Source organism: Odontesthes bonariensis, chromosome 4 (assembly GCF_027942865.1).
Source record: "Odontesthes bonariensis isolate fOdoBon6 chromosome 4, fOdoBon6.hap1, whole genome shotgun sequence".
Taxonomy (NCBI): domain Eukaryota; kingdom Metazoa; phylum Chordata; class Actinopteri; order Atheriniformes; family Atherinopsidae; genus Odontesthes; species Odontesthes bonariensis.
In genome coordinates, this window is record NC_134509.1 from 40367549 (window position 1) to 40390549 (window position 23001).

Sequence of the window (23001 nt, forward strand, 5' to 3'; positions counted from 1 at the left end):
TTGGGAGGAATTAGTAGTAGAAGCATATGAAAGGAAAAAGCTTAGATATGTGGAGTTGGGGGCAGAAGCAGAGCAGCGAGAATGGAAAGTTAGGATATGTCCAGTGGAAGTAGGATGTAGAGGATTTGTTGCAAAGTCTGTTGTCTCATTGTTGAGGGAGCTGGGTGTAAGTGGACAGTGTGAGTAAAATAGTGAAGGAAGTGTCAGATGAGGCAGTATAGTCCAGTCAGTGGATTTGGATTAGAAGAAGTAGCTGGGGGCCCAGCAGGGGGAGCACTTAGGGTAAACAGACTCTTGGAGGAAGCAAAGAAGAAATTCAGGATATTTAAGTGGAGGGTGAGGCCCATGTGAGCCTTTAGAAACCTGGCGGTCATTTTAGGCGAGTTCTTCTGTATGGCTTTGTTTTTGCTGGCATTTTTAGTGATCGTAGGACTGTTTAGGTGAGTTTGTCTGTTGAATCTCCTAGTGTGTCTTGTCCTGCCTCCACCTCTGGCACCCTCTATACTTTCATTACCCCCTACCCAAACCAGGGTTTGAATCCCCACCCACTGTGACTGGTGTGCAGTTGGTGAGAGGCTGGGGTAGCTGGTGTTTGTGAAAAAAAAAAAAATGTTGTTGTGGTTGAGCAGTGTTGGCTGGCATTAGGGGAGTGACTCTGGGACGCCAGTGATCACTGTCTAGCCTCCTGGAGGTGTCGTGGGCCCAACTAGACTAAACACTGATGAAAGGAGGTTCCCACCTGATGACCCCAATGATATGTTGGTCAGCACTGCTCACTGATCTATATAGGGAGTATAGGGAATTATTCACTGAGTCTGGTCAATTTTTTTTTTTTCTTTAGCACAAGTTTCTTGTGTTTACCTTAAAAGGGAATCTAGGGAGTTTTGGCTTAGTTAGTTTCAAGTTAAATAAATAATAGCACAATGTAGTGTATCATGTGCTATCTAATGTTTTATTTACCTAATTTTAAGACTTGGAAAGAAGTGACATTTTTTTATGGCACCCTAATTAAAAAAAACTTGAATTAACAGAGGTTGTACTTTCTTTTCCACATAACTGTTGATTCTTTAATGTATTCTAACATCTAATCTTTGAAGAAGAGCTTAACAACTCAAGTTTTTTTCAGGTTTCCTGACATTACTGCCATCTGCTACTGTTTCATTGCATCTTTTAGGAAGCTACTGTGATTCCTCTAAAACTTGTGGATTTAGCTTTACGAATAGATAAAGCAGTAATACCAGAGTAGAGTTGATATCTGTCATTATTTGAGACAAAAATAACTGGAAATGCATTCATCTCTGTCCTGCACATGAAAAATGTTCCAGATTGTTCCACATAATAAATATATACATAACATATACATAATGAACAAAAACATTGTAAAAGATAAGTAAAATTTACCTTTTTGTTTGTGACCACATGTGTGTGTGTGTGTCTACTATCTGCTCACCTATGTTGCAGTGCTCCCCTGTCCATCCCTGGTCGCACTCACACTTCCCGTCCTTACACACTCCATTCTTGCTGCACAATGGATGGCAGGCCTTCTGATCACACACAGTTCCTGTCCAGCCGTCTTCGCAACGACAGATACCACCATAACACATTCCATGGCTGCCACAGTCTACCTCACACACCTCTGTCAAGGAAACAAAGTTTTAAATTAATTTCCTTGGAAACATTGAATAACTAATCATTGTCTGTTGAGCATTTAGTAGTTTGTGAAGCAGCTCTACCACGTTGGCAAACCTGTACCAAATACAAACTACACAAAGTATAGATTAAAGTATATAAACCTTTGAGTGTAAAATACGAATCAGTATATGGCAAAAAAAAAAAGTAATTTGACTCCCAAACAATACTGAATCAGTCATGCTTTGATACTAAAAAGAAGCAGGAGAAGATTTGGACGTAGAAAGTGGGAACCTTAAGTAAATTTGAGAAGAAAATTTAGATACCGTATTTTCCGGACTATAAGTCGCACTTTTTTAAAAAGCATAGTTTGGCTGGTCCTGCGACTTATAGTCAGGTGCGACTTATATATCAAAATATATATAATTGAACATGTTTTTAAATGTTAATTCATGCTGACTGACATGAACCAAGATTGAAGTGAGGTGGACTAGACTCAATCAGGACTGCATTAGCTGTGTTTTTGTCGAGCCACGTTTCAGTTAAAACCACAAAATCAAGATTGTGAGAGGAAATAAAACTATTTATCAGGAATGATTTGTTACTTAAAGATCTGACATTGAGTACTGCGTACTGAGTACTGCAGAAGCCCTTAGCGTCCAAGACAACAGCATAGAAATAATAGCTGTGGGCACCGGTGGTGGGGGCCAAGCTGGGGGGAGCTTTGGTCTGTGGAGTGAGCTGAGGAGGGAGAGAGGCTCAATAGAATCTTTGAGGATAGAATCTTTGATCTTGCCATGTTTGGCGTGAGAGGAACCATTTTAATCCCTGATTTCACCAAGATTTCAAGGTGATCAGGAAATCTCCTGGGTGACGGTGGAGAAGAAAACGATGGTGAAACATTTCTGGAGGGTGTAGATGCAGCAGGGGGGTCCCAGGCCTGTGGTGGGGGCCGTGGTGAAGGTGATGGTGGAGCTGCTGAATCCTGTGTTCGGGATGCTGGAGGTGCTGCTGTGGCTGCTGTGGCTGCTGTGGCTGAATCCTTTGCTGGGTCCTTGGGTGGCGAGCCAGGAGCTCTTCTCTGGCTCCTCTTCTCTCTCGGCGGCAGCACAGGACCCGGCCCTGGCCCTGGTCCTGGTCCTGGTCTCTGGCCCCTTCTGATGCCTCAGAGCGTGTAGGAGATTATCCGTCAGTCGTCTCACTCAACCTCTGTTCAGGTGTGGGCCTTTTCCTTTAAACAGATCATCTCTTTGCCAGAAAAGATTAAAGTTCTCAATGAAAGGCAGTCCTCTGGACTCACAGACTTTGGACAGCCATGTGTTCAACTGAAGCAGCCGGCTGAATTAGTTAATCCTCCTGTCGATGTTTGGGAGAGGTCCACTAATGAACGTTGGAATCGCCACTTTATCAAGACTCTCAAACAGTTTCTCAAAGTCTTTTTTTAAGATTTCAGACTGATTCTCTCTGATGTCCACTGCACCCACGTGCACAATCAGCTGTTTCACCCCTTGGTGTTTTGCCAGCACCTCAGGTAGTAATCTTGTGATGTCAGAGACAGCGGCACTTGGATAGCTGCATGTAACTATTCTGTTTATATTTATATTAAATATGGCTCCGTCTCTAAGCACAAGAGTATCTTTGACCTTTACACCCGGCACAGTTTCTCTGTCCATCTGCTGCTTTGTACCGTCTCTCTGTCTGTTACACTCAGTCACATTTGGCTCTGACAGTGGTAAAAATCTGTTTGTTAACTTTATTCTGGGTCATGTTACATATCCTCCATAGATTCCAACAGTTTGACGTTTCTTTGGCTTAGCACCAAGTCCATCATAAGTGTCTTTACAGAGTCTTGGAAAAGACACAGTATCATTTAGCTTTAAGTTGGAGGTAGCAGTTTTTTCACCCTTTCCTTTGGAAGTAAATGTTGACTTCTTACCACCGGATTCCATTTGGAGCGTTTCATGAAGTCCTTTTTCGGTTTCAAAGGCAAAAATGTCTGGGTTTCTCTCCTGAACCTGTTACCCCTGCCACCCAACCTCGGGTAAGTGGAAGACGATGGATGGATGGATGGATGGATGGATGGATGGATGGATGGATGGATGGATGGATGGATGGATGGACTGCTGAATTTAGTGCACAGATCATAAACTTAAGATTTAATTTAATTTGAGCAGAGCAACAGTCTGGAAATACGTTAAGTGACAGCGAGTTGACACTTAGTCTCAATGGGTTGCTTTTCAAACACATTTTCTGACCTTTATGACTATTTGACAAAAGTACAAAATACATGAATGAGAGCGACTATTTTGGGGTATTCAACTGTTTTACATGTCTGCTATGACTAACTACCTGTACAAGGACAAATAAAAAGCCCCTTCCTAAATCTGAACTACTATGGTAATTTAGTTGAAAAGGAAAAGTAGTTTATCCTGTTGGAAAAATAGTTATTTTATCTAATAAACATTTTTAATAAATATTTTTTATATCATACTGCTGAAACTGCTGCACTTGACTTCATCCACCATCGAGAGACAGTTCTGCTCAACCTGAGTTGCAGGGTGTTCTCCTCTGTAAGCTTTGGTTCATTTCCTGCAAGTTGGTTAATAATTAGATTCGGACAGATAATGGATTTTACTAAAAATCTTTATGTTGTTTTGCCCACAGATATTTTCAGTGGGTCTGTACCATTGCTCACACTCACTCTAAGGGATCATTTAGAGCCACCAGTTAACCTGACATGCATGTTTCTTGCTGTGAGGAGACGGTGCTCACTGCCGTGCAACTCCTTGTATACATTCCCAAGTCTTGAATAAGATGTAAATGTGAAAATGTTTTGCCATTAAAGTCTATTCTGTAGATCACTGTTCTCATGAAACTATGCCTATATAAAGCACTTTTAATAACCTTTTAAATCTGTTCTCCAAATAATCTTTACAGATACAGGCTTTGCTTAATTGACTGTTTCATTTACCCAATGTTTTATTGGCTGTTTTATAAGCAGTGAATCCCATCCTTTATATCTGGTCCTAACACACCAACACCTCAATTATTCTAATGTACAATTTATTTTGTGCTAATCTGGCTCTACTTCATAGGCTCTTATAATTTAAACCACAATGAAATGCTGAAAATAAGAATGAAATGAAAATGGAGTTTTTGCCTTTGTATACAACATTCAATACATCAGAAGAGCAACAAAGCATTAACAGAATGAGTACACTTTTAGATAAAGATTACACACACCTAAAGAGCAGTCTTGCCCAGTCCAGTTCTGATCGCAGGCACAGGTGGTTGTCTCTGCATTGTAGGTGCCATGGCCTGAACACTGGTCCGGACACATGGCCTTAGCAATCTCACAGCTGGCTCCGCCCCAGCCTGGCTGACAGTGACACTCACCATGGATACACACGCCATGGCCTGAACAACCGGGGTCTATGCAGTCCACTGGAGACAGATGTGGAGAGAATTTTAGAATTCACCAAATGTTTCACGGTTGGTAAATTTAAACAGGACAAATGGATTGGCCAATAACCATCTCGGAGTGTATAAGCCAGGCCTAAAGCGGCATATAAAGACACAAAATTCATGCTCTTGGATTCAGTTTCCGATTAACCACACTAATTTGAACTTTGACATGGTCTGTCGTCCAATATTACAGAAAATGTGTGATATGTATGCTGATTTGTATACTGTTTAAGTTCAATAAAACCTGAGTTTACTTATGAAAGAAAAAAATGTCAACTCTCATCCAAGCAACAAGGGATGAGGTATAAAAACAAGCCACAACAATGTCACTTCCCAAACTTTGGTAAGATCAAAGGGAAGACATCTGCTGAAAACATTGTTTTTTAATAGCTGGCATCTTTTACACAAATTTGTTCAAATCATTGGGTAAAATATATATAGTAACCTGTCTTTGCCATCTATCTCACAGTAATTCGGTTGAAAACAGGGATGCATTTCAGATTACACTTACAATTAATTAGGTACACAGCTAGCATCTGGACAACGTTCCTTTGCATCAGCATCAGCATATAGTATATAATAAGAAACTTGTTCTGATATTCAAGCAGACAAGCTAATCCATCCACTTTAATATGAGGGTGGAAGATATGTACCTGTACAGGTGAGACCTGTGACATATCATGGAGAGTTGTTACACATTCCAAAATATTCCAAATAATCCATTCCTCAACTATGACAATTAAACTATTCTAAGCACGAGTTAATTACTTTAATCAAGTGTCATACTAGGAAAAACTATTTGACAAGAAGGAAAAAAAAAGCAATACAAAGAGCAGTTTAAGAATACACATGGCAAAATATACAAATTCCAATCCGTACAAGTGGGTTTGTTAACTTTCAATGGGTTGGCATCTTGCTTTGCTAAACTAAATGCTGACTCAGTAGCTGTACTTGGCCAGTGTAAATTGCAGTCTAACGTTGAAAAGAGTTCCCTACAGCAACAGAGGTGCCAGCTAATCAAACTGCTTGACTAACTGTGCATCTGATCTTGTACCATTGTCGCCAGGTTTCACCACAGTACCAAATGTCCGTACCGCCCACCATCAAGCGTGAAAACATCCCATCTGTGTGAACTGACATTATTCTTACCTTCTTCACAATTTTCACCCTTATAACCAGTATTGCAGATGCAGGCGCCTATAATGCAGATACCATGTCCTCCACAGTGGATGTCAATGCACTGGTTGGATGGGACATCACATTCAGTGCCTTTCCAACCACTGTAGCACTGACAGCGGCCACGGGAGTACTGGCCATTACCACTGCACAGCACCGGGCATGAAGCTGAAGGAGACACGTTGAGGAACACAGTTCAGTCAGTCACGCATACTACACAGACTGATTCACTTTGTCAATGTCTACGCTGTGTCTGTACTCTGCAAATGTCTTATTAACTCTTTCGGTGCCATTGACGTCTATAGACGTCAATTTAAAAAAAAACGTTCACTGCCAAAGACGTCTATAGACGTCAATTGCGTTTTTTAACGGAGCGGGCTGGGGGACAATCTAGCGGAGTTCGTCACTAAATCTTAGGCTTGTAAACACTAAACAGAGAATATACTGGCAAAATTACCCGCAAGGTGGCAGCAGTGCCACTTTGCACAAAAAAAAAGAAGCTTGTTTTCTCCGTTTTTTTGGTCAAACAGCTGTTTTTGGTGAAACCAACCTATGTTCTACTGTCTATTACTAAAGGACTGAAAATGGTAGAAACAAACTTTTTTTTCCTGATGAAAGAAGAGTCTACTCTTTCGTTTGGTAATTTCGGTGTGTACATAGTCATAAGACACAGTTTTCTGTGGGTCTTGGAAAATCAGTCAAAATACTGTAAAACACTTGGCAGTATGGCTCTCTCTTCACTGAAAATGGCTGGCAGCCAATGAGTTAAATGGATTCACATTAAATGGAATGATACTTAATAAAATGCTTCAGAAATCTTGAACATCAGCTCTACATATATTCTATTATTTTGGGCTTTTTATGCCTTTAATGGACAGGATAGTTGAAGGGAGAGACAGGAAGCAGGGGGCAGAGAGAGGGTGAATGACATGCAGTAAAGGGCCGTCTGATGCGGGACGGGCCACCGACCACCCCAGCTCTAGATATATCTTATATCACTTCCTCTACCAGTTCTGATTGTAGAATAGGATAGTTGAATTTTTTTAAGGTGATATATTCTGGTGTGACTTTACTTGATTGATTGATTGATGAATCTGGTTTTAATTATTGTTTCTCTGTGGGTGGTGTTATGTGTATTTACCTCTAGAGCAGTCAGGCCCCAGGAATCCTGGGAAACAGTGGCAAATTCCTGAGAGACAGTCCCCATTCCCGTGACAATTCTGAGAACACTCCATAATCGACTCTTGATTGATTGAGAGAGAGAGAGAGAGAGAGAGAGAGAGAGAGAGAGAGAGAGAGAGAGAGAGAGAGAGAGAGAGAGTTTGGTTTCCTGTTTGGTGGTGCAAATGAATTGGGTGGAATGGATATGCAACAGAATATCTTCAGAAAGAACATGCAGATAATACTGAGAGATCACTGCTCTGTGGTTGCTGTAGTTACTGCCAGAAAGCCCCATCAACACATCTTAACACTCTGTTACTCTGCTGTAGCTTTTTCTCTCTCGCTTTCTCTCACACAACATTCTTAACTCTCTTGTGCATCTCAGTGGCACATACAGACAACAAAGTCCAGTTCAAACCAATTATATGCCAATTCATTATAACCCAATCACAATCCAATAAAATCTAATCATTCAAAATAAAAAAGTTAGTAGCTAAGGAAACCAACAGATTGCATCAAAACTTCATTCTAATCAATCCTGAGGATGCATGAGATCTTTGTTTTAATGGTGTGAAATAAAAGTGTTTATAGCACTTAAAACACAGGCATATAAGTCATGCATGCTCGTACTGAGACTGTCCCACTCAGCACCTTCATGTGTGGAAAAATATGGGACTCGGGTCCAGATTACAGCAAAAGGCTCTGTCTTGTTCTTTCTCTTGAATCTATCAAAACACTGATAGAATTCATTTATACTCTAAACAATTCAGTACTACATTATGGTACACTTTGTAGAATAATTGGTAACTAGGAGCAACATTGGCAATGTCCTTTTGGATCATGCTTATGACATAATGTATGAGAGTTGCAGGGTTCTTATAAACTAAACAACAGAATGCTTTTCATAGCTGAATGATATCTGCAGAGCGTTTAAAAGTTGCAGTTTGCACGTGTATAGTTTGCATTAAACACAGTGATCTGCATGCAGGGAGAAAATATAAATGATGAATACATTATACTAATCTATTAGATTACAATAAATGCATTGTAAATGTCAGGTTACTGCAGTTAATGTGATTCATTAAGTTTTGAAAAGTATTAATGACCCAGTCTGTAATATAATCGTTCAAATCACTATTAGCAGACCAACAGATATCATGCTTGACTCTCTCGTGTGATCATTTTATAGTGATCATTATCTGTCCTGCAGGAACTAAAAAGCCTTTTCTGTAGTCCACGGTAGGACAAACGAGACTATTAGAATTTATTGTGTTGTCATTATGACATTATGTTTCCTCATTATTGTTTCCTTTCTTTGTGTGTAACCATGTTGGGTAGGCAGTCATATCTTGGGCGACCTTTTAAAGCTCTTCTTTAATGGTGTCTAACAGCCACAGATGGACAGTTTTAAAAGTGATGAGAGAGGAGGTGAAGCTGTCCATTTTGCTGAAGTATGTTTGCAAAAGTGTGAAAAAAAATCATTTGATCTTTTTTTTCCACAATGACAGTAAAAGGGCATTCTGGTGTACAACAGATTTACTAGTGTGCAACATAGACAACAGTTAATTATTCTTTTTTTGGGGGGGGGCTTTTATACCTTAGATGGATAGGACAGTTAAGAGAGACAGGAAGCAGGGGGCAGAGAGAGGGGGAATGACATGCAGCAAAGGGCCGTCTGATGTGGGACTCGAACCGGGGCCAGCTGCAGCGAGGCCTGTAGCCTCTTGTACATGGGGCCCCTGCTCAACCCACTACACCACGGACCACCCCCGTCATCATTACTCTTGAGGTTAAATGTCTAAGATGTGTTGAAAACCAGCTGCATAAATTGGAAATGGCAGTGAAATTAAAACTCACCACATCACCCTTTCCCTCAGAGTGCAGAAACATCTATGGTGGCAATGAAAAATACAAAAGGCAACAAAAATAGCTAACCAAAAACTGGTTTCGTTCATTTTGGGTTACTGAAGGAACGAGGCAGTGCAACATGGCAGAGAGGCAAGGAGGGAGACCTGGGGAGTGTTTGGATATAAGTTTTCATTCCAAGGTAATGAAAGCATGTCATTCTACAGACTGACATTTGAAACATTTCTTTGGGGTATAGTGTTATGAGACTTCATGGCTGAAATCCTTTCAAGGAAACATAAGACTATACATAACCTACATCACAATATGCCATAGAATTGAGCATTTTACAGGACATACTTTAGATAATATTTTAGATACTCATTAGTGGAAGAGACTGTACTTTAGTAGGGATTACTTCTGGCGTTTTGTATATTATATATGTTAGTATATATTTTATTTAATTGAGGCAGCTTAAATTGCACATTGCACAGGGCTGTCTGTTGTGCATACCCGCAGTTGACACCTACCTACAAATGGTAATTTTGTTAATTTGTTAATTGTGTTGTATTCAGTTACTTATGTTAGCTTTATTTCATCTTTATTTTATTACTTTCCCACTGTGTATTGTAACTGTTGCACAGCAATTTCCCTCGGGATAAATAGAGCTTCTTGAATCTTGAATCTAGAAAAGCCTGTTTACACCTGGTATTAACAGAATACATCTTGGATCTGTGCTAATTACAATGTTCCTTGAGAACTGAAAATAAACTGAGAGCTTTCACATTAACATTTCTGCGTTTGTGTAATAATGCTAGGCTACCATCTCATCAGGACTTTAAAGCCCTCCCTTATACAAATGTGTCTTACCTATGATGACGGCATTGTAAGTGACTTGTTCTGTGTTACGTCCATCATTGTAAAATGCCAGATGCCAGATTCCCGTGTCCAGGTAGTGAATGAAGCCAGCCTCAAGCACGTTTACTGAGCGTGTGTGCCGAGCTCCTCCACGAGACTCTTCTTCTTGAAAACCAGCTAGGTGTGCATATACTGAGTCTGTGTCACTGAGCGCTCGTTTCTCTTTGGAAATGAGACGACTACCATCCAGCAGCTCCACAAAGTCATACTGAAAGACAAAACAATTGAAAAATTCGAACAGAATTCCAGACATATCCAAAAACACTCAGCAGCTAGACAGGAAATAGGCAGAGGGAAAGGGATGACGTCCAGCAAAAAGCCAAATGGTGGGACTTAAACTGGGGCCAGCTACAACACATGGGGCACTAACTGAACCAGTCAAGCTACCCAACACCCCCTGCATGGTACATTTTTGCAGCCTTGCCAATGACTCAGCATCAGATTAGCAATAGTGGTCCGGCAGTGTGTACAGTTCAAATAGCCCACCAGGTTTTCATAGACTTTAGTTTTTCACATCCCCTAAAGGAATATAATTTCTAGCTGCAGCGCAGCTCATTCACTCCGGTAAGAACGTCCATCGCACTCAAAGTCGTTGTCAACATCTGATAAATATCCTGCCATGTTGCACAAAACTAGCAGCAGCAAACTCCGTGTGAAGTTATCCGACCGTCACAGAGCCCGGAGTGAATGAGCTGTGCTGCAGCCCACGCGTCGATGACGTCATCCCACTCGACAGGTGTGTAGAAAGCCCCCATAAGCCCCCCGATAGCCCCCAATAACAACAACACGGCAGCTTTGAGCTAACAGTGCATTAGTACATGTTCTTTCAGTCATTGGTCTTAAAGTATTGGTGAAATAAAGACGGGTAATGCCTTATTTACAGGCTGTACTGTCTTGGCCCTGTTCTCTGCCGTTATATGGATATACACGGATCTCCAGTGATCTAAATATCTTCCGAAGGACGCCGACTTTCACCAAACTGTTATCGGTGAGTAGATGAACGTATTTTATGCCAGAAATAAGGTCCAGGTTTAAAAAAAAAACAAAAAAACTTCTCATTTAAGCAGCACTATTTAACCTACTTTTGGCACATGGTATGAAGAATCGGATGGATTTCTGTGCCTCTTGACAATTGTAGTCTTCAAAGTCTAAATCATCATTTAAAAAAAAAAAATTGTTATGATGTAATCTGAGCTTCTTCTTAATAGTTTGCTTTTGTTTGAATCTTTAGCCCCAAATCCAAAAGAACACAAAGTTTTCATTGCATTTTCTCTCTCTTCAGAAGAATGATTGAACAATTAAAAGGCTGAAATAAGCACACTGAAAAGGAAAAACTGGAACTTGTTCATAATGGGAATGGATTACGTTTATATCACCCGTGCTTATCCATGTTAACACTGAGCTGGGATGGGGGGGTTAAGCAGATTACTTGATCAGTTCTTTGGAAGAAAACATGATTCACCTCCCAGAGATGTAGTCAAAGGTAAAATGTAGTTTTTATCAAGTAGCTTATCACTTTATGAGTGACTATGAATATATAATGACACTTTTTTCAGGCAGTTTTTTTTTCAGGCAGTTTTTTTTTCCGGTATTGTGTAAAAAAAGGAAAAAAATAGGTTGAGAATAGGGAATAGGCCTTCAAATCTATGGAGGGTTGACCACGCCAAAGTCCAGGTGGAAAAAGCAAAGAAAATGCAATAGAGAAATAAATATGGACATAAAAAATACACATATACAGAAAAACAAATGATAACATAATTATCATATTGACTTCATCGTTTATTGAGCCAGTTAAGTTATTTATTTTGGATTTGTCAGTTTCAATCTTCTGTATAAATCAGTGGCATACATTCATTGGATTTGATCAACTCATTCAGGGACTAAAACTCAGGTACACTAATGTTTTCAAATGAATTTCCATCTTCAGTGATTTTCTTTTATCTTTTAGCAGTTGACACCGGTGTCGAGTTTCTGTGATAAACTGAGCCTGTTTCTTTGCTGCATCATATTATTCTTTGTCTCACAAAACACCTTATCTCCAGGTAGTAATGGATGGAGTGGTTGGACCTGTCACTTTACAGCAAGAAAGTTTGGGGTCTAAACTTTCTGGTCATTGAGGTCTTTTCTATGTGAAGTTTACACTGATCAGCCATAACATTAAAACACTGACAGGTACTTTCACTTTGATACCTACCTAAACACTTGCATGGTAACAACGCTCTCCTAACGAGCAGCTTTCTGCAGAGGAACAGCTTAGAAAGGACTAAAAAGCCCGCCAAAGAGCCTGAGGGGTTCCCCTGACCTCTAAGCGCTCCAGATACCACTCTAATGGGATCTGATAGCATCTGTGGGAAGCAAGCCCAATGCACAAAGATCCTCCCCACCACCCATGGGGCCAAAAGGCTCCTTTGCTAAAGTCCTGTTACAAGACACTGCAGGACACCTTAAGATATTCTTTGACCAGGCTTCGACTGGTCAGAGCAGATGAGGAGATCCCACTCATAATACTATGGCTGGTCGGTGTATATGTTCTCCACATTCCTGGAGATTGTGGTTGAATGGTTGACTATTTATAGCAGTCCTCTGATAGGCTGGTGACTTGAGACATTTCCAGGATGTACACCGGCTCTTACCCAATGTCAGCCGGGACAAACTTCCCCCGGAAACAGTAGGTATTACTGATGGAAGGACACCTTCTCAGGTTTTTACCATGACATGAAAAAGTTTCACTCTAATATCTGAATACCAGTGCACAAGATATAAATGCACTTTAAATCATTGTTAATTTCTTCATGCTCCTATACTATGTACTGTATAGTGAATATTTATTCAGCTCAGGTGTTTACTATATGAAAATTATTAAAACTGAACTGACTTAAGCAATTCATGGCATAAAGATATACCAGGTCTAAAAATTGTTTAAAAATACAGGCAAAAGAACATAAAATTGCGTATGAGCATCATACGCATGTACATGGTGTTTCGGCAACCAACCTGCGTATGTGATGGTGGGAGTCCTTTGCGTCCATACACCCCAACCAGAGCATCTTTTTGTACAGAGATGTTGAATTTCAAGAACTGCGGTTGGTCAATATATAGTTGGGACCTCCAAAACACACCTTGAATGAATAAAAAAGGACCAGAAAGGTCAAAATCTATCATTTGTAGATGTAAACCGAGAAATGTCCCTCTCAGTATACACAGCAACGTGTTCATGCAAAAAGTCAATGAAAAAAAATGAGTTTGAGAGATTCCAGCCATCACAATTCACCTCTATACCCTTTTTTGGACAATTCCAACATTTTTTTTATGTTGCCAGAAATGATCTTTTTGTATTTACTTGTATCTTATGTACCTGCCACTGATGCAGTATACTGACCTACTGATGTTGCCATGGTCCCCTTGCCCTCTCAGGTCCTGACCTCTTCTTCTACCTTGTCTGTCTTATCTGCTCCATCTCTCCTTCCTCTGTCATGTGTGTAGGCGTGAGCACCAACCCTGTTTAAACCTCCCAGAGGCAGGCGTGGCTGCCCCAGTTTCTGCTGCACACCTGACCATCATCATTCATCCTCTGCAGTATTTAACCTGGACTCTCCTTCCGCTCATGGCCTGATTGTTTATCTACTCTATGGTAGCGTGATCAAGGCCTCCTTAACCATAGGGACTTGCTTTTTGACCTGTCTTTGCCACCTACTCATGTGCCCTCATCTCCGCTGCCACAGACCCTCATGTGCCTGCTTGCTGCTCTCAGAGAAATCCTGTTGTGCTCTCGTCTTCAAGCAACACTCGACTGTGACGTTGTGGATTCACCCGCACTACCTCCCAAGCCTTGTCCCCCAAGGATCTCTAGTAAAATTGAAGACATCTATTTTCAAATTTCTTGGTGCGTCCAGCATTTGAGTCCTTCGCACCAACGTTGTGACAGATGTAATTTAGTAAAGACGTTATTTTCACTACTCCGGCTTCCTCCCACTGTCCAAAAACATGCCTGTTAGGTTAATTGGTGTCTCTAAAATTGTCCTTAGGAGTGAGTGTGAGCGTGTGTGTGGTTGTTTGTCTCGTTTGTCTCTGTGTGGCCCTGTGATGGACCGGCAGCCTGTCCAGGGTGTACCCCGCCTCTCGCCCATTGACAGCTGGGATAGGCTCCAGCCCCCCGACCCGACCCGACCGATGGATTAAGCAGGTATAGAAAATGGAGGATCTTATTTTCACATCCTTTTAACAATCCACAAATTATCTTTAACATCCTTTCTAGGTAAAAGGTTAAAGTAAAGTAAATTAAAAAAAAAAAAAGCAGTAGCCAAATACATTTAAAAATGATTTCTTAATTACATACCAGCTTACCATCGTAAGTTACATTGCTATTGCTATGTAACTTACGATGGTAAGCAGACTTGATTTTTCTCAATGAACATGTTCATCACAGATAACTATCTTTTGTTACATCTTCTACCCTCACTGCTACAAATGAGGTGAACATAAAACCGAAACCAAACCAACATAACTCTGCGATTTAACCAAAGTATATACACCTGAATCAACTTAAAGAAAAGATAAACACAGTGCAAACACACTTTGTTCAATAAATGTACAAATACAATATATATATATATATATATATATATATGTGTGTGTGTGTTTTAACCTGGTGGGATGTCTTGGATGACTCGTCTCCCCACATCCACCTCCCCTGTGTCTATGGTGTTGTTCTCCAGCAGAAACATCTTTCCTGTAAAATGAGACACAGGGTAACTGAATGACATTTCTAATTCAGAATAATGAGTGGTGCATGTGATGCATGACAATTTTTTTTTGTCCGTCAATACCTGTATTTGACAAACTTTACGGTACGGTACGGTAAATGTTTGATCATTCTAACTCATAATAGCTTTATATTGTATCTCCCTGCTCGAAAACATGTATTTTATAACGCAGTCCTCCTTTTAGAATCATTAGTTATGAAGTGAGCTGTGCTTGTCAGGTCATTTGAGATTTTTTTCTTCACTCATTCTTTAATAATGTCCCCGTCTTTTTGTGTGCAGTATTGCATAGACATAGAAAGAAAATGCTCAATGACAACCAACTCCAGAAGGACTTTGAGCCATCTCTCAGCTTCGCTGCTGTAGGGAACTCTTCTTTCTTTACTCTTCGTGTATTTATTTGTACTCATGTGGATTTAAGTCATTGAATGACTGGATTTGAATTTGAACTTGATTTTTCTGTAAAGTGCCCTGAGATGTCTTGTTGTGACCTGCTGCAATATAAATAAAATTAAATATAATTTAATATCTGAAACTTTATTTCAACTTGAAAAACAAACACAGGTGAAGAGGTCATGGGATCTATATATTTGTGCTTGATTCACTCTTTTTGCGTACAAAAAACAACAACAAAATATTCGAATATCTGTTTCTTCATGGCAACTTGCAGAGCTGAATATTTTCTTTGTATAGAACACAGAACTGTTTGTTGTATTCAAATAAAGGAATTAGTAAAGTTTCAAAACAACAGCCGAGAGGTTTCTCCCATACAACACCAGTGAGTTCTATTTTCACTTTAAAGCCTTTTTAAGAAACAGTCGTCAAACTGTGGCAAACGTCTCCCAAAATCTTTCTAGGTTTTGATGTAAAAAGAAATAATAAGAGTTACATTTATGAAGAAACTCACCATTGTCTGTGGACACCACAAAAGTGTTCGGAGTTGTATCTCTTCCACCTCCTCCGTTTTCAAATGCTCCATAAGTCTCACTCTCCTGAAGCTGCCAGTTTAAACCAAACAGGTGCATAGCTGGAAAGATGGCGGGAAAGCAGAAAGGGTTAGAAAAGAAGCAAAGCAAAAGAGAAACACAGAGATGAATTCAATAAAGTGCTAAATGAAAATGAGACGTAGAAGAGTAGAAAAGTAAAATGATGGAAAAGAGAAAACAGTGAGTAGTGCAAAAAAGGAGAAATCATACGGGAAAAGGAAAAGTAATGGTCAACAAGCAGAACAGAGAGATGCCATGGAAAATATGTACAATGGGACAAAATGAAAGAAGATTAAAAGGGAGGATAGAACCATTGTCCTGCCACCCTGCCCTGCCATCTGACTTCTCAAAGTTTGGGAGCACACAGTTACGAGACACTTAAAATAAAACGTGAAAGTTACCTATCATTTTCCATCCCACAAGTCTGATGTTGAATATGTGAGGAGGCTCATGTAACATGTCACAAAGTTATGCTTGGAAGATCAAAAGCAGTAACCTGTTTGTGTTCGTTAAAAGGAGTCTGGACTGATTTCCTCACACAGAATGTTACTAGCCCTTCACACAATATGTGCTTTGGTTCTTCATACTGACCAAAGAGAGGAAAATTAGTGCCATATCATTGTGTGCTTTCAAATAGCAAGCAGGTCTCACTAAATCCTTTCAGTCAAAACAGCATGGTTGGTTAGGAAAGTGGCTGTTCCTTACACTTTGATTTGCTCCTCCACTGACAAATTATCTTTGAGCCTCCTATTTTGCTAACAGGGTTACTTGGATATATCGAAAGAGAGAAACCCCTGCTGTGGATCCCCTGCCTATGCCCAACTAAAGGGCAGATTATAGTTCTGCGTCTATCGTCTTGACGTGTTGCTTTGCTCTGGTCGCGAACCACTTTTCATGTTATGGTTCTGCAACCTCGGTCTGGAATTTCTAGGGACGCACAGCAGTGCAACTCGCGAGAATTTCGGTGGGCGGTGACGAGAACTTTGGCGGCGCCGGCGGAAGTGTTTATCTTTCAAAAAAAAAAAAAAGTGTATGCAAGATATGGATCTGGAGTTGCTCGACATCGAAGAAGAACAGCTTCTTTTATTGGAGTTGGTGAAAATGCAAAGGAGGAAGCCACACAGAAAACCGGAAAGGCACACCGAGGACCAATCACAGCCGCTTTTGTCTGCACACTTCCGTTGGTGGTCTGCGTGCGTCTGTCGCGTAGTCAGGATTTTTCTGAGGTGCACGAGAACGCGCGCAGAGCCTCTGCGTGGGGGAGTGGTCAAGATTTTGACACTCGCAGAGGCTATGCGTCCGAGCGTCAGAGGCTTTGCGTCTGAAGCATAAATCAGCCTTTACACATTGACATACACAGTTATTTCACAATCACATACACATCTGTAACCCCTCGTGGGTGAGGACAGAAACAAAGGGTCATGGGAGTGTTGGTTAATTGAAAGGAAACTGTACAAGTCTGTTAGCGTGTGTGCTTTAAAGTAAGAGGATTAACAGCCATGATAACAGTGATATAAGACTGACTCTCCCTAATTGAATAGTGGAAATTTTGAGTATTGGAAATTTTGAAGATAGAACATTTAAGACCAATTTAGATAAGAATTGAATAAACTACCTGGTCAACAAACATCAATCCATAAGAGATACATGCTGTAATGGTCTATCAGTTTCCAACAGTCTCCATTTAAAAAAAATAGACATTAGTAAGTTGTAGCTGTGATGAGAGGTTATCACTGGAAGCAATCTCAGATATTTCTTTTAAAATCACCATACCAAAATGAATACTTGGATCAATGAAAAACAGACCAATGGAAGATGGTAAAAACTGGTCTAGAATCAACCTAATGTGCACTGAACCTTTTACTAAGTATGCTCAGAGGAGAGACTGATCCCTGTTCAGCTTTGATACTTTTTTTTTGTTATATTTTTGGGCATTTTGCCTTCAATGGACAGGGCAGTAGAGAGAGATAGGAATGGGGGTGAAAGACTGGGGGAATGACATGCAGGAAAGATTGACACGATCGGGATTCGAATTGAATTGGCATTGCCAACGTGGTGTCTGGTCTAATCACTCAACCAGCAAGCACCCCAGCTTTGATACTCTTAAACACACAGAGTTTTACCACTTGAAAGGTAGATGTGTTGTGTCTTTCAAGTGTGTTGTGTCTTTGTCTCTGTTTTTACATTTCTATATGCATTTCTGCTTCATTGTACAAATAAGGGGGTCTGTCTGTCAAAGTGTGTCATGGGTTTAGATTCTCATCTTTTAGTTGATCTTCTACGTGCCCAACAGTACTTCCCGTCAGTCAGCAACTAAATAAATAGCTTGCTAATTCAACAGACTGTGACAACTTGTGTTTTCTCGGTCATTACTTGATCTGCGTCAAGTACAGTTATTTTTTTAAAGAGTTCAAACAAAAAGATATGCTACATGGCTGACTGCTTTAAGGTGATTGCTCTACTGCAAGTTAAGCTAGCTGCCATTGCCACAGCCTTTCCCTGGTCAGGTCTCTGTGGCTTTGGTGTGAAACAGGCATCCCATGACAGACTCTTGTTCAGTATCTCCCTTTTGCTTTCACTCATGCTCATCGAAGAAGCATCAGCCCTGGCTTGAATGTCATTTACGAATGGCCTCATAAAGTTTGTCCAGACCAGAGGCACTGAGTGTGAGTGAGGCCTCCCAAAGGCCTGGGAGCTTGAGGGTTCTACACAGTATCTTAGCTTTTCCTGGAACTGCGCTCTTCTGGACAGAGATCTCTGATATTGTTCCTGAGATCTGCTGGAGCCACTCTGACTGTTTAGGGGTCACAGCAACGAGGTCTCTGATCAACTAGTACCACAGCTGCCTTCAATCCCCACATCTTTTCAACTTCCTCCTTCAGCTCTTGGTATTTTCCGGGCTTCTTGTGTTGCTTCTTCTGTAGTTTGTCGACCACCACAATATCTGGATAGTTTGCCATCACCTGCTTATCAGTCTGGATCTGGAAGTCCCATAGGATCTTGGCTCTGTTGTTTTTCACTACCTTTGGAGGTATCTCCCATTTTGACTTTGGGACTACTAGCCCATCGGCACAGATGTTCCTCCCTTGGCCAGGTTATTATGACAACGGGGTATCTGATGACTAGCAGGGTGTATGTACTGATGGTGCAGACTTTGTTTTTCCGATCAGCTGACTTTTTGGGACCTGCCTCACTATTTGTAGGTACTTGGTTGTGGCTGACATCCTTGCAGCCTCTCTTCATAGTTGCCATTTGCCTGAGGGATCCCAAGGTATTTGTAGCTGTCTTGAACGTCTGCTATGGTGCCCTCTGGTAGTTCAACCCCTTCAGTCATGATCACCTTACCTCTTTTTGATATCATTCGGCTGCATTTATCTGGTCCGAATTACATCCCAATGTGCTTGCTGTATCTCCTGGTGAGGTGTATCAGTAAGTCAATGTCGCTCATTCCATGTGGAGGAGGTGGTTGATGATTGCTCCACTTCAGAACAGGTATTCATAGCTATAGGTATCCTTTGTGATGATGTGGCTGAGGGGGTTCAGGCTTACGCAGAACAGCAGTGGGGACAAAACATCTCCTTGGTAGAAACCACACTTGACGTTCACTTGTGTATTTGGCTTGGAACTGGCATCTAGTGTTGTCTTCCACATTCCCATTGAGTTCCCAATGAAGGCTCTTAGTGTCCTGTTTGTGTTGTAAATCTCCAAGCGTTCCAGTATCCATGTGTCCATGAAGTCGTAGGCTTTCTTGTAGTCAATCCAGGCTGTGCACAGATTTGTATTTCTGATCTTACAGTCTTGAATGACAGTTTTGTCTATCAGTGGCTGGTGTTTAGCTCCTCTGTCATTACTCCGAATTACCTTCTGTGCCTCACTCATTTATTGAACCATGTGCCAACTCACCTTATCCACTATGATGCATGACAGGAGCTTCAATATTGTGCAGAGGCAGGTTATTGGCCGGTAGTTGGATGGAACCGCCCCCTTCTGCGGATCTTTAATGATCAATACAATACCACCTCAGGTTAACCAGTCTGGGTTGATCCCATCCAATAGCAGCTGCTGCTAAGCATTTGTGGAGTGCTGTTAGTTTCTTTAGCCAGTAGGTGTGTATCAAGTCAGGGCCTGGTGCAATCCAGCTCTTCATACTTAGAGAGACTCTTTCTTGGGGGTCTGCCACCGTGATAGTCACTGGTTCCTGTTCTAGGAGATTGCAGTGGTCAGCTCTCACATCCATCAACCATGGAGCAATGGTGTTATGTGATGCCTCTCTCTCCCATATGCTCTTCCAATATTGTTCAGTCTGAGCTGTGGGAGGGTCTATTCTCATCTTATGGCCTTGCCACTGAACGTACACTTTGGATGGTTCAGAGAATGGTTCAACATCCTACTTATTCTCCTGACTTCAAATTCTCTAGTGTACCCTTTCAGCTGTGTAGCCAGAGCTGTGAGTTGTTGTTTGGCAGTCTTCATTGTCTCAGCTAGGGAGAGTTTGTTGTATTTCTTCTTCAATGACCCTGTTTAAAGCTCTGATAGCCCCACTGCGTTGCCTTGATATGGACCTCAAACCTTTGTCTCCATGTGGGAGACTCTAGGATCACTGCATATATATATCTCCTTATATATAGACGGATACACAAATAAATTGATAATAGTTTAAGAGGTATTGGATCTCAGGGAAAAAAACATAGAAGGAACAAAAAAACCCAAAAAGGAATAAACAATAAAAGGAGAAAACTTCTAAGTGATAAGCGGGGTCTTTTTTGATTGCACTATGGGGGGAGGTACGTACATTTTCTGTTGATATATGGTCACCAGTTTTTCCATTGTGTGATGTTAGTGTTGTTTTTTTATTTCCAGTTCATGAGCATCGTTTTCTTTGCCATAATAAGAGTAACTGTCTGTTTCGGCTGCAGAACTCAGGCAAACGGTTCCGCAACGTAACAAGAACTGAGAGTCAGGAGGAGCTTTTACCCTGAGAATATAAGGCTCCTGAACCAGGCAATGCCTCTCCATCCTGCACTTTCATGGTGTCATCGTAACTCACCTGTCACTTTACCAATTTGTTTAAAAGCCATGGTGTTATGTTTTTATCTCTATATAACTGTCCATCAATGTATGATTTGTCAACTGAGATCACTGTCTTCATTCCTTCATCATCTGCTTCCTAATGGGGTGAAGTTGTTTCTGTCTGCAGGATTTTTTGGAAATTGGTCATTCAGTTCAAAGTTGTTGAAGCTGTTTTTTTCTGTTTGATTGGGTGGTGGTTGTTATTAATATTCTTCAGACCTAAGCGGTGTACACGGTGGAAGTTGATTTTCTTGACAGGATCAAGTATGTCAATCAAGTATAGTTTCCTTCATTGATTTGTTGTCTGCAGTTATGGAAGTAAGCTGCCTGGTAAATGTCTTAAGGGGTGTTTTAGTGTGAGTGTTCAAGTGTTTGCTTGGGTAAGAGTGTCTATTTGTTGTTGGCTGAATTCCAGGGAGTGTCGTACTTACTACTACTATTACTAACACTTCAATGAGGACAATTCTGTTGATGAGTGAGGAGAGTTTGTGTTCGATAGAGATGAGAATGCTGCTTACATCCAAGCCGCACGGTCGGTTCGGGGAGGTGGTTAATGCTGTTTCTGGGCTGGAGAGTGACTGGGTTTGGCATAGTTATTTATCTGACAGCTGTGCAGGTCGTCGGATGATACAGTCCGGTTTTGTGGTGAAGTTGGAAATTTGATTAGGAAGAAATTTTGTTCTAAAGTTAAAAGGTTCAAAGAGTGAAAAGTTTGGATTTAGTTCTGCAGTCTGGCAGCAGTGTCTCAGTGGTTAGAGTTGGTCGTCCAATAACCGGAAGGTTGGCGGTTCGATTCCCACTCTCGCCACAAAAAAAAAAAAGACTGGTGGAACTGATAGCTGGAGGGGTGTCAGTCCACCTCCTTTGTCACTGCTGAGGTGCCCTTGAGCAAGGCACCGTACCCCCCATGCTCCCCGGGCGCTTCATGGCTGCCCACCGCTCCAGGTTGGCATCTGTCTCTGAGTGTGTGACCCTGTGCATGTGCATGTGTGTGTCAAACAGGTGCCAACCTGGATGGGTTAAAAGCGGAGGACAAATTTTGTGTGTATGCATGTATGCATGACAATAAATCTGATCTTAAAAGCAGGACGCCGCCATCATAGATCACGCTCCATCTAGCAAGATTCAATTCAATTCAATTCAATTCAAATTCAAAAATACTTTATTTATCCCAGAGGGAAATTAAATGTTGATGTAGCTCAATTAAATCAAGGAGTTATTATAGATGCTGATGGCTGTGGGCAGGAAAGATTTCCTGTAGCGGTCCGTTTTGCATCCAAACTGAAGAAGCCTTTGACTGAAGAGACTCTGTTTTCTGATAACAGTCTCATGGAGAGGATGTTCAGGGTTGTCCATAATTCTCTTGATTTTATGCAAAATCCTTCTTTGCATTATTGTCTCCAGAGGTTCCACAGTCGTCCCCAGAACAGAACCAGCCTTCTTTATCAGGTTGTTGAGTCTTTTTAGGTCCCTGGTTCTGATGCTGCTGCCCCAACAGATGACGCAAGAGGAAATGACGCTCTCAACAACAGACTTGTAGAAGATCTGCAACATCTTGTTGCAAACCTTGAAGGATCTTAGCTTCCTCAAGAAGTACAGTCTGCTCTGTCCTTTCTTGTAGATGGCTTCACTGTTGTGTCTCCAGTCCAGTCTGTTGTCCACATGAACACCAAGGTATTTATATTCCTCAACCACCTCCACTTCTTCTCCCATGATGGAAACAGGGTTTGATCTGACCCTGTTTCTCCTGAAATCTACAATCATCTCCTTTGTTTTGTTAACATTCAAGATGAGATGATTGTTCCCACACCATGCCACAAAGCGGTCCACCAGCTCTCTGTACTCAGCTTCTTGTCCATCTCTGATACACCCGACAACTGCAGAGTCATCTGAATATTTCTGTAGATGACAGGAGTCTGACTTGTACTGGAAGTCTGAAGTGTACATAGTGAAAAGGAATGGTGAGAGTACAGTCCCCTGTGGTGCTCCTG

The 23001-nt window shown here is 41.1% G+C and overlaps 1 protein-coding gene across 3 annotated transcripts in view; it reads right to left on the minus strand.

Moving 5' to 3' along the window:
• tenm3 (teneurin transmembrane protein 3) overlaps positions 1 to 23001 on the minus strand; it is a 204043-nt gene that overhangs the window by 115394 nt on the left and 65648 nt on the right. For all 3 annotated transcript variants that reach the window (XM_075464209.1, XM_075464208.1, XM_075464210.1), the window contains 8 exons: positions 15862 to 15981; positions 14840 to 14923; positions 13189 to 13313; positions 10147 to 10402; positions 7412 to 7513; positions 6244 to 6438; positions 4873 to 5073; positions 1451 to 1636 (listed from right to left, as the gene is read on the minus strand). In XM_075464209.1, the coding sequence (XP_075320324.1) occupies positions 1451 to 1636; positions 4873 to 5073; positions 6244 to 6438; positions 7412 to 7513; positions 10147 to 10402; positions 13189 to 13313; positions 14840 to 14923; positions 15862 to 15981 (1269 nt within the window). The remainder of the gene's footprint in view (positions 1 to 1450; positions 1637 to 4872; positions 5074 to 6243; positions 6439 to 7411; positions 7514 to 10146; positions 10403 to 13188; positions 13314 to 14839; positions 14924 to 15861; positions 15982 to 23001) is intronic.